The 12,256-nt window shown below is 42.5% G+C and overlaps 1 protein-coding gene across 1 annotated transcript in view; it reads left to right on the forward strand.

Moving 5' to 3' along the window:
- Man1a1 (mannosidase alpha class 1A member 1) overlaps positions 1–12,256 on the forward strand; it is a 184,978-nt gene that overhangs the window by 162,684 nt on the left and 10,038 nt on the right. The window contains exon 11 of the mRNA XM_052164469.1: positions 163–335. Within this exon, the coding sequence (XP_052020429.1) occupies positions 163–335 (173 nt within the window). The remainder of the gene's footprint in view (positions 1–162; positions 336–12,256) is intronic.

Genomic DNA, 12,256 nt, shown 5'->3' on the forward strand with positions numbered 1-12,256 from the left:
AAAGTTGATTCTTCCAGCTGATACAAATGTAGAAGTGTCTTGACTACTGTGCATTGTATGGAGTGTATAACTAGTCCTTAATCGTTCTGGGGTTTCTGATTGTGTCAAGGTCCTACCCTTATTCAGGAGGTGACCCTTGTTAACTGATTGCATGTGTTCTAGATGTGAAGTTGGGACCAGAGGCTTTTCGATTTGATGGCGGTGTGGAAGCTATCGCCACGAGACAAAATGAAAAGTATTACATCTTACGGCCAGAGGTTATCGAGACATACATGTACATGTGGCGACTGACTCACGATCCCAAGTACAGGACCTGGGCCTGGGAAGCCGTGGAGGTAAGGTGTAGGCTTGCTTATTTCTTACAGATCAATTTCTTAGTGCCGAAATGTTCAACATTAACTGCAAATCTGCTGTGGCAACTTTTCTGAGATTCCCATACCTTTATCAAGTTCGTTCTATTCAGGACTGGCTGTTTCCAGCTGACTCACTGTGTAGAGTGGGCTTTAGCTTTGGCTGATGGAACAATAATAAAACTGTACTACAGGTAGACTTGAATCCTGAAGGATACAGATCTAGACAGAAAGATCTAGAAAGGCATGATATAGCATGAAGTCATCCTACCCTGTAGAAAGAATGGTTGCTTTATCCCACTGGGGATACTGGACAGCTACTGGATGTTCAGCACTTTTTGTTGTTTATTTGAAATTGCTATAGAATCCATGTTTTCCCATTGCTACTTGGGCTTTAATGATACCCTATACTTACGTAGAGCACAGGTCCTCAATCTGTGAGTCACAACCCCTTTTGGGGTAGCATATCAGATAACCTGCATATCAGATATTTACATTATGATTCATAACCGTTACAAGAACTTTCCTGTAACATTACATCAGTGCAGAGAGGGTCTGTGATTGGACAAGGAAAAAGGGGGCAGAACTAGGAGTTGCAGAGGAAGGGCACGAAGGCACGCGTGGAGACGGTCTCGGGGGTCGTGGCAGAAAGAGATGAATCGTGGCTTGTGATGTTTTTTCTGTGTGTTTCATAAGGTTAGAAACATTGGCTTAAGACTTTTATCATTGTCAGTTGGCATCTTGTAATTGTGATGTAACATACATAAATCTAACTGGCTAGCTAACTAAGCATTGAGAGTCATGTTTCTTAATCAAGCGGGAGCTGGGAATAGGACAGGCCAGCAGATGAAGGAGCTAGGGTCACCACAACATGAAGAACTGTATTAAAGGGTCTTAGCGTTAGGAAGGTTGAGAGCCACTGCCCTAGAAAGAACTATATGCTTAGCTCTAGGAAGAACATAGAGGGCAGTTTCCCTTGGACAATGGTTGTCCACCAGTAGAACGTCTCTACCTCAAAATGGTGCTTTAACTGCTTTTCCTGGGTTTCTTCCTACCAAATAGGAAGCATTATCTCCCAGATGTGTTGTGCTAGGTCCATAGGGGGTGCCCTCAGCTATACATCGAACCATGGCTAGTGTTAAGGGCTGTTTTGCAGCAAGGAGTGAGAGAAAACATGGAGAATAAGAGCAAGCAGACACTTTAATTACTCTATTCTCCCTAGCTTCTTGGTAGAAAGCGCGCTGCCTTACACAGTGATCATAGAAAGGACTTCTCTGAGATGTCTTCTCTGAGTCCGTGTAAAGCTAAATATCACTTTTGGGGGGGAGGGGGACATTGATTAACCCTCTTTACCACCCTCTTCACCTCGTGTATCTGGTATCACTAATCGTCAGTCCTTTTAAGAAAAATATTCAGTTCTCTAATTATATTCAATCAGTCGTGATTCCACTTGTTTAAATTTACATTTTTCCCCCTCTGGAAGGAAATGTGTTATAAGTGAATTCCATCCAAGCCTCAGTGATAAGGGGCTGGCTGTGACTTGGCCTGCAAAGGAACTATGAGCTTGAATTGCAAATACTGATTTAAATTGGAAACATCAAGAATAACATATTTCATCAGATCTGACACTGGGGCCAGGGGTGTGGTTCAGTTGCTGGAATGCTTGTATTGCAACACATAGGCCTGAGGTCTGATTATTGCACCACCAAAGCGTAGTGCTTGGCAGTGCACACCTAGAATCCAGCCCTCAGGAAACAGCAGGGTCGACGAAGCTCAAGGTCACACTCTGCTATATACCTAGTTTGAAAGCATCCTATCTCAAAAAAAGATGTTGCTTTCTATGCAAGCATGAGGACCTGAGCTCAGAACCCCCAAAGCCATGTAAAATACAGGCGTGGCTGTGTGATCATGTAACTCCGACAATGCTAAGAGTGCCAGAGACAAGCAGATTCTCCACTGGCCAGCCAATCCTGCCACAGCCATGAGCTATCTCAGAATACAAAGTGACAGAGGACACACACACACACACACCCCAACATGGACCTCTACTTGAACAGCATAAATCTATAGGAGGCAACGTCATTTCACATACAACTCACGGCAGCACGTCATGGCAGCGTTACAGATGTAAATGTAAAAAGAAGAAAGGTGTATGAAAAGGCTATCCAAAACAGGAAATCTCTGGTACTTGGTGGGCAGTAAATGGCTTTGCTTGATTCTTCCAGTGAGGGGAGTGTCTTTGTAAAAATAGCCTTGGTTTCCGATAGGTGAATGTTATCTCATTTTTTACATAATGTGACTTGTGCTATGAAGTTATTTCCCTCTGTCCAAACCAAGGTGTCCCCCTGATTTAGCTCCTAGTGACTTCAGTTAGAACTTGGCTGGAGTGCTGCGCCCAGACTCCTGAGGTCTTGCCCTTTGAGGTGCAGTGGGTGACAGTCATGACCCTGTAGGCCACAGCAGCACCTGCCCATTCTCGTGGTTTCTGCCCTTCACCAGCAGCCCCAGTGCGTAGCGGAAGTGCCCTGCTTCGTAGCCAGTCTGATGCTGGCTTTTGCTCCTCCTTCTTAGCCCGAAGAGAAACCACAGGGAGCAGCCGTGCCAGGAAGAAGTGGGATCACTTTCCTGTAGGCAGCTTACTGGGGTTGGGGAGTTGGCTCCAACGGCAGACTTTAGCCAATGAGAGTCTAGAGCTGGTGTCTAACCATTTTATTCTTCTTGAAAGAACACTTTCACCATGTGCATGTTCACTGCACGGCCCTACGACCTGTCCTCTGTTGTACACAGCTGGAACCTACTCATTGCACAGGTCCTACTACCTCCTGTTCTATTCATCCATACTCACTTCCTTCCAGATATCATCTCAGTAAACTCCCTGCTCACAACCTCTGTTCCATGTCACTTCTCAGGGAACTCAACTAAAATGTAGGGAGTTGAAAAATCACCTAGTATAACTCTATACTCAAACCCAGCATCCTGGGCTGGGGAGATGGCTCAGTGGTTAAGGACTTGCCTTGCACACTGGAGCCTCAGAGTTCAAATCACCAGAAACCACGTAAATCCAGGTATGCCAGCATATGTCTGTTATCCTAGTGTTCCTGTTACAAATGACAGGTGGAGATAGGAGGATCCACAGAAATTCATGGGCCAGAAAGGGTGGGGTATACAAGAGGCCCTGTCACGGACAAGACAGAAAGTGAGAATCAATACCCAAAGTTACCTTTGTATTACACACACATACATACATACACACACACACATACACACACAATCACTGTCCTATTTTATTTTCCTGCTCATAGGGATAAAATAATCTCCAAACGCTACTTAAGGGCGAAAGGGTTTACTGTGTTATTCTAGCTCACTGTTCTGAGATACAGCCCACCGTGGGGAGGCCGGTTAAAGCAGCTGGAGTTTGAAGCAACTGGTCACACTGCTGAGAAATGCTGTTGCTCAACAACCTCTCTCCACTTTGTGTAGTCCAGAATCCCATCTAGGGACTAATGCCACCCACAGTTGGCTGGTCTTCACACCTAGTGTAGTCACGATAATCCCCCATACACATGTCCACCTCCCAGGTGACTAATAGGTGCCTTAACATGACAGCACCATCACACACACACACACACACACACGCACACGCACACGCACACACACTCGCATACACACACACACACACATGTGCGCACACACACGCGCGTGCACACACACACACATGCAGCCCAAATACTACCCTTTTCCCATTGCTCTTTCACTGATACACTCAGTAAAACATATTTCCATGTCTTTATTAGATAGGATGATTATTTTATGTTCATTGGGGCAGTGTATATGCCCCAGGGCAACACTGGAGCCGGAGCCTGCTTTCCTGAGTAAATATCACTCCAGTAGTCATAATCACGCGGGCACTTGTGAACACACCTACCAGAAGTAACTTCTAGCTGGTACTTCATTTACAATCTGTCAGTAATGGCAAGAACTGTATTGCATTTGTCCCAATTGAATACGTGACAGCTGGCAGATAAGATTTATCTGAATCAGAGCGGTGCCCACTTATTCATACAGATTAGGTAATACCGCAACTGATCCGCCGGCGATAAGGCCTCATGGGACTTTTGCTTTCTTCACATTTTTCTCTGATGCCTTGCACCTCACGCTTTGCACACCAACATTTGGAATCTGAGACGATAGTGTTTCTTTCCCAATACTGCTTCTACTTCCCCAGACGTGATCCCTCCTTCCTCACCCTCTCTGACTTATTTGTGTTGCCTGAGCTTTTCTTATTTTTTCCTTGAGACGAGAGCAATTTCAAGCAGACACCACTGATGGTATTATAGCTTTGGGGTTGACTCTTACAAATCTCCCCGGATTGGCTATTCAATTCCTACCTTCACAACAGTGCTTCCTGACTTGAGTCTGACTGGTTCTGCTGGCTATCGGCTTCCTCAGTCAACCCCACATTATAATCAGTCGGGGTCAAGTTTGTCTTCCATCCACTGATGGAAGCTACTGTCACTAGAAACAGCCCTAACAGCGTGTCCTCTGCTGTTAGCACGCTGCAGCACATTTGGTTCCTAATAACATAAGCCCTTACACGAAATGCCCAGAGGCTGAGCACTATCAGGGAGACTAATGAAATGACGTGCTTGAGATGTGACTGTTTCCAGTGTCAAGAAACCGTTAGGATGAGAATCCATCCTGCTAGCCAAGTTTCACATTCCTCATGTCTCAACATTTACTTTTGTTTGGGGGGAGGGGAGGACTTTGTTATTAGCACATACTAATTATATAAAATAAGAGGACTCGTGATAGCATTTCCAGCCAGTGCATACAAGTGTTCAGTTCATGCATTTAGATTTTGACTTGGGGGTATTTAGTTTTAGGAGAGTAAAAAGGGTCTTCTACATTATCCTCATTTCTAAATTATTTTTAAGTTATCTAAAGTCTCAAAAACTTGAAAATGACTAGGCTACCGAAAGACCTTTTTATTGTGGTCAGTATTCTTTCTTTTCCTGTGTTGAGGGCTCTGCCCACATTAAGGGATTTCAGAGCCTGCAATTAGTGAATCTAGACTTGAGACCAGTGGTCCACTCTCACCAACTTTGTGTTCTTGACTGTTATCTTAGTCATCGTTTCTTTTGCTGTGCTGATATATCATGACCAAAAGTAAACTGGGTAGAAGGGATTGCTTTTGCTGACACTTCCGCATCACACTGCTCATCGCTAAAAGAAGTTAGGGCAGGAACTCAAAGGAGGCAGGAACCTGGAGGCAGGGACCAGGGCAGGGTGGTGTGCTGCTTCCAGGCTTCCTCCTCATGGCTTGCTCAGTCTCCTTTGTTATAGAACCCAGGACCACCAGACCAGGTTGGCACCATTCACAGTGGGCTGGATCCAACCCCATCAATCATTAACTTAAAAAATGCTGTACAGGCTCTTGTTACAGACTGAACTTACAGAGGCTTTTATTTGTTTTTGGTTTTTTTGTTGTTGTTGTTTGTTTTTTCCGAGACAGGGTTTCTCTGTGTAGCCCTGGCTGTCCTGGAACTCACTCTGTAGACCAGGCTGGCCTCAAACTCAGAAATCCACCTGCCTCTGCCTCCCAAGTGCTGGGATTAAAGGCGTGCGTCACCACTGCCCAGCTGGCATTTTCTTAATTGAGGTTTCCTCCTGTCAAATGACTATAACCTGTGTCATGTTGATAAAAATTGGCCATCGCAACATTGTGCTTTTTTCCAATGAGGAATTATGGGAGAAAAACCTTGAGTAGGCACAAACTGAAAAGGAAGGTGTCTGTCTATATTGTCTATACCCAAAGGCAACACTTTATCCTCTTCCCTTTTTCTGATCTCTTTTGTTTCCTTGGTTGGTTGGTTGGTTGGTTCGTTGGTTGGTCGGTCGGTTGGTTGGTTGAGTAGAGAGATGGTGAGATAATCAGGTAGCTGGGTTTTGTCGTTTGCTTCAAACAGGGTATCATTAGGTAACCCAGGCTGGCCTCAAACTTAGTACTCCTGCCTGAGCCTCTCTCTGTACATGCTGAAAACAGAGGCATTCACCATTGTGTCCATCTGCCAGCTCTGTATCAAATGAGAGAACTCATGAAAATTTCCATGGCCAGAAAGGAGAGCTAATCACCGTGCCTGGCCTTCTCTGCTTAGTATCACCAGAAAAGCTTCACAGGAATGAATGGGCGAGGGAAGGTTTTGTGATTAAGATCGTTTTAAGGAAATATTTAGAAATTTGGTTTCATTATATCCCAGAATAACCTCACCTGATTCCCTTTCTTTCTTTCTTTCTTTCTTTCTTTTTTTTTTTTCATTCTTTTTTTTTATTCGATATAATTTATTTACATTTCAAATGATTTCCCCTTTTCTAGCCCACCCCACTCCCCGAAAGTCCCGTAAGCCCCCTTCTCTTCCCCTGTCCTCCCTCCCACCCCTTCCCACTTCCCCGTTCTGGTTTTGCCAAATACTGTTTCACTGAGTCTTTCCAGAACCAGGGACCACTCCTGCTTTCTTCTTGTATCTCATTTGATGTGTGGATTATGTTTTGGGTATTCCAGTTTTCTAGGTTAATAACCACTTATTAGTGAGTGCATACCATGATTCACCTTTTGAGTCTGGGTTACCTCACTTAGTATGATGTTCTCTAGCTCCATCCATTTGCCTAAGAATTTCATGAATTCATTGTTTCTAATGGCTGAATAGTACTCCATTGTGTAGATATACCACATTTTTTGTATCCACTCTTCTGTTGAGGGATACCTGGGTTCTTTCCAGCATCTGGCAATTATAAATAGGGCTGCTATGAACATAGTAGAGCATGTATCCTTATTACATGGTGGGGAATCCTCTGGGTATATGCCCAGGAGTGGTAAAGCAGGATCTTCTGGAAGTGAGCTGCCCAGTTTTCGGAGGAACCGCCAGACTGATTTCCAGAGTGGTTGTACCAATTTGCAACCCCACCAGCAGTGGAGGAGTGTTCCTCTTTCTCCGCACCCTCTCCAACACCTGCTGTCTCCTGAATTTTTAATCTTAGCCATTCTGACTGGTGTAAGATGAAATCTTAGGGTTGTTTTGATTTGCATTTCCCTAATGACTAATGAAGTTGAGCATTTTTTAAGATGCTTCTCCGCCATCCGAAGTTCTTCAGGTGAGAATTCTTTGTTAAACTCTGTACCCCATTTTTTAATAGGGTTGTTCAGTTTTCTGGAGTCTAACTTCTTGAGTTCTTTATATATATTGGATATTAGCCCTCTATCTGATGTAGGATTGGTGAAGATCTTTTCCCAATTTGTTGGTTGCCGATCTGTCCTCTTGATGGTGTCCTTTGCCTTACAGAAACTCTGTAACCTTATGAGGTCCCATTTGTCAATTCTTGCTCTTAGAGCATACGCTATTGGTGTTCTGTTCAGAAACTTTCTCCCTGTACCGATGTCCTCAAGGGTCTTCCCCAGTTTCTTTTCTATTAGCTTCAGAGTGTCTGGCTTTATGTGGAGGTCCTTGATCCATTTGGATTTGAGCTTAGTACAAGGAGACAAGGATGGATCAATTCGCATTCTTCTGCATGCTGACCTCCAGTTGAACCAGCACCATTTGTTGAAAAGGCTATCTTTTTTCCATTGGATGTTTTCAGCCTCTTTGTCGAGGATCAAGTGGCCATAGGTGTGTGGATTCATTTCTGGATCTTCAATCCTGTTCCATTGATCCTCCTGCCTGTCACTGTACCAATACCATGCAGTTTTTAACACTATTGCTCTGTAGTATTGCTTGAGGTCAGGGATACTGAATCCCCCAGATTTTCTTTTGTTGCTGAGAATAGTTTTAGCTATCCTGGGTTTTTTGTTGTTCCAGATGAATTTGATAATTGCTCTTTCTAACTCTGTGAAGAATTGAGTTGGGATTTTGATGGGTATTGCATTGAATCTGTATAGTGCTTTAGGCAAAATGGCCATTTTAACTATATTGATTCTACCGATCCATGAGCATGGGAGGTTTTCCCATTTTTTGAGGTCTTCTTCCATTTCCTTCTTCAGAGTCTTGAAGTTCTTGTCATACAGATCTTTCGCATGTTTGGTAAGAGTCACCCCAAGATACTTTATACTGTTTGTGGCTATTGTGAAGGGGGTCATTTCCCTAATTTCTTTCTCAGCCTGCTTATCCTTTGAGTATAGGAAGGCCACTGATTTGCTTGAGTTGATTTTGTAACCTGCCACTTTGCTGAAGTTGTTTATCAGCTGTAGGAGCTCTCTAGTGGAGTTCTTTGGGTCACTTAGGTAGACGATCATGTCGTCTGCAAATAATGATAGTTTGACTTCCTCCTTTCCAATTTGTATCCCTTTGACCTCCTTATGTTGTCGAATTGCCCGAGCTAGTACCTCAAGTACAATATTGAAAAGATAAGGAGAAAGGGGGCAGCCTTGTCTGGTCCCTGATTTCAGTGGGATTGCTTCAAGTTTCTCTCCGTTTAGTTTGATGCTGGCTACCGGTTTGCTGTATATTGCTTTTACTATGTTTAGGTATGGGCCTTGAATTCCTGTTCTCTCCAAGACTTTAAGCATGAAAGGATGCTGAATTTTGTCAAATGCTTTTTCAGCATCCAATGAAATGACCATGTGGTTTTGTTCTTTGAGTTTGTTTATGTAGTGGATTGTATTGATGGATTTCCGTATATTGAACCAACCCTGCATTCCCGGGATAAAGCCTACTTGATCATGGTGGATGATCGTTTTGATGTGTTCTTGGATTCGGTTGGCAAGAATTTTATTGAGTATTTTTGCATCGATGTTCATAAGGGAAATTGGTCTGAAGTTCTCTTTCTTTGTTGGATCTTTGTGTGGCTTTGGTATCAGCGTAATTGTGGCTTCGTAGAAGGAATTGGTTAGTGTTCCTTCTGTTTCTATTTTGTGGAATAGTTTGAAGAGTATTGGTGTTAACTCTTCTTTGAAGGTCTGGTAGAATTCTGCACTGAAACCATCTGGTCCTGTGCTTTTTTTGGTTGGAAGACTTTCTATGACTCCTTCTATTTCTTTAGGCTTTATGGGACTGTTCAGATGGTCTAGTTGGTCCTGATTTAATTTTGGTATTTGGTATCTGTCAAGGAAATTGTCCATTTCCTCCAGATTCTCCAGTTGTGTTGAGTACAGGCTCTTGTAGTAGGATCTGATGATTTTTTGGATTTCCTCAGTTTCCATTGTTATGTCTCCCTTTTCATTTCTAAGTTTGTTAATTTGGATACTTTCTCTGTGCCCTTTGGTCAGTCTGGCTAAGGGTTTATCTATCTTGTTGATTTTCTCAAAGAACCAGCTCCTGGTTTTGTTGATTTTTTGTATGGTTCTCTTTGTTTCTACTTGATTGATTTCGGCCCTGAGTTTGATGATTTCCTGCCTTCTACTCCTCCTGGGTGAAATAGCTTCTTTTTGTTCTAGGGCTTTCAGGTGTGTCATTAAGTTGGTAATGTATGCTCTCTCCATTTTCTTTTTGGAGGCACTCAGGGCTATGAGTTTTCCTCTTAGCACTGCTTTCATTGTGTCCCATAGATTTGGGTATGTTGTGTTTTCATTTTCATTGTGTTCTAAAAAGTCTTTAATTTCTTTCTTTATTTCTTCCTTGACCAAGGTATCATTGAGTAGAGTATTGTTCAATTTCCACGTGTATGTGGGTTTTCTGTTGTTTCTGTTGCTATTGAAGACCACTTTTATTCCATAGTGATCAGATAGGAGGCATGGGATTAGTTCTATCTTCTTATATTTGTTGAGGTCTGTCTTGTGACCAATTATATGGTCGATTTTGGAGAAGGTACCATGAGGTGCTGAAAAAAAGGTATATTCTTTTGTTTTAGGATAGAATGTTCTATATATATCAGTTAAATCTAATTGGTCCAAAGCTTCAATTAGTTTCATTGTGTCCTTGTTTAGTTTCTGTTTTCCTGATCGGTCCATTGAGGAAAGTGCAGTGTTGAAGTCACCCACAATTATTGTGTTAGGTGCAATGTGTGCTTTGAGTTTTAATAAAGTTTCTTTTATGAAAGAGGGTGCCCTTGCATTTGGAGCATAGATGTTCAGGATTGAGAGTTCTTCTTGTTGTATTTTTCCTTTGACCAGCAAGAAGTGTCCCTCAGAGTCTCTTTTGATGACTTTGGGTTGAAAGTCAATTTTATCTGATATTAAAATGGCTACTCCAGCTTGTTTCCTGAGACCATTTGCTTGTAAAATTGTCTTCCAGCCTTTTACTCTAAGGTAGTGTTTGTCTTTGACCCTGAGGTGTGTTTCCTGTAAGCAGCAAAATGTAGGGTCCTGTTTACGTATCCAGTCAGTTAGTCTGTGTCTTTTTATTGGGGCATTGAGTCCATTGATGTTAAGAGATATTAAGGAATAGTGATTGTTACTTCCTATCATTTTTGACGTTATTTTTTAAATTTGATTGCTTAACTTCTTTTGGGTTTGATGAAAGGTTACTATCTTGCTTTTTTCAGGGTGAAGTTTCCCTCCTTGTATTGGTGTTGTCCTCCTATTATCCTTTTTAGGACTGGGTTTGTGGATAGATATTGGGTGAACTTGGTTTTGTCGTGAAATATCTTAGTTTCTCCATCTATGGTGATTGAGAGTTTTGCTGGATATAGTAGTTTTGGTTGGCATTTGTGTTCTCTTAGAGTCTGCATGAGATCTGCCCAGGACCTTCTAGCCTTCATAGTCTCAGGTGAAAAGTCTGCTGTGATTCTGATAGGTCTTCCTTTATATGTTACTTGGCCTTTTTCTCTTACTGCCTTTAATATTCTTTCTTTGTTTAGAACATTTGGTGTTTTGATTATTATGTGACGGGAAGTATTTCTGTTCTGGTTCAGTCTGTTTGGAGTTCTGTAGGCTTCTTGTATATTCATGGGCATCTCTCTCTTTAGGTTAGGGAAGTTTTCTTCCATAATTTTATTGAAGATATTTGCTGGCCCTTTAAGTTGTAAATCTTCACTCTCATCTATGCCTATAATCCTTAGGTTTGGTCTTCTCATTGTGTCCTGGATTTCCTGGATATTTTGGGTTACAAGCTTTTTGCATTTTGCATTTTCTTTAACTGTTGAGTCCATGGTTTCTATGGAATCTTCAGCATCTGAGATTCTTTCTTCTATTTCTTGTATTCTGTTGTTGATATTTGCATCTCTGTCCCCTGATTTCTTCCCAAGGCTTTCTATCTCCAAAGTTGTCTCCTTTTGAGTTTTCTTAGTTGTTTCTACTTCTGTTTTTAGATCCTGGATGGTTTTGCTTAGCTCCTTCACTTGCTTGTTTGTGCTTTCCTGTAATTCTTTAAGAGATTTTTGTGTTTTTTCTTTCATGACCTCAGCCTGTTGACCAAAGTTCTCCTGTATTTCTTTAAGAGATTTTTGTGTTTCGTCTTTCATGACCTCAGCCTGTTGACCAAAGTTCTCCTGTATTTCTTTAAGTGTTTTTTGCATTTCTTCCTTGTTGGCTTTTGTATTCTCCTGGATTTCTTTCAATGATTTTTGTGTTTCCCTTGCAAGGGCTTCTAACTTTTGATCCATTTTCTCCTGAATGTCCTTCATGTGTTCCTGTACCAGCATCATGACCAGTGATTTTAAATCCAAATCTTGTTTTACTGGTGTGATGGGGTATCCAGGACTTGCTGGTAGAGGAGAATTTGGTTCAGATGTTGCCATATTGCCTTGATTTCTGTTAGTGACGTTCCTGCGTTTGCCTTTTGCCATCTAGCTCTCACTGGTGTTACTTGGTCTTGTCAGTGCTGGACTCACCAGTGCAAGCTGCCCCTTCCCCGTTGGCCTCTGGTGCACAGCTTACACTCTGCACTGCCTGTAGACAGGGTGCTGTTGTCCAGGCTGTTCAGATCCCGAAGCAGGCACCTGAAGGCTCCCGCTGGGGCCCGCAGGATTTATTGGAGCAC

Source organism: Apodemus sylvaticus, chromosome 19 (genome assembly GCF_947179515.1).
Source record: "Apodemus sylvaticus chromosome 19, mApoSyl1.1, whole genome shotgun sequence".
In the NCBI taxonomy this organism is placed as follows: Eukaryota; Metazoa; Chordata; class Mammalia; order Rodentia; family Muridae; genus Apodemus; species Apodemus sylvaticus.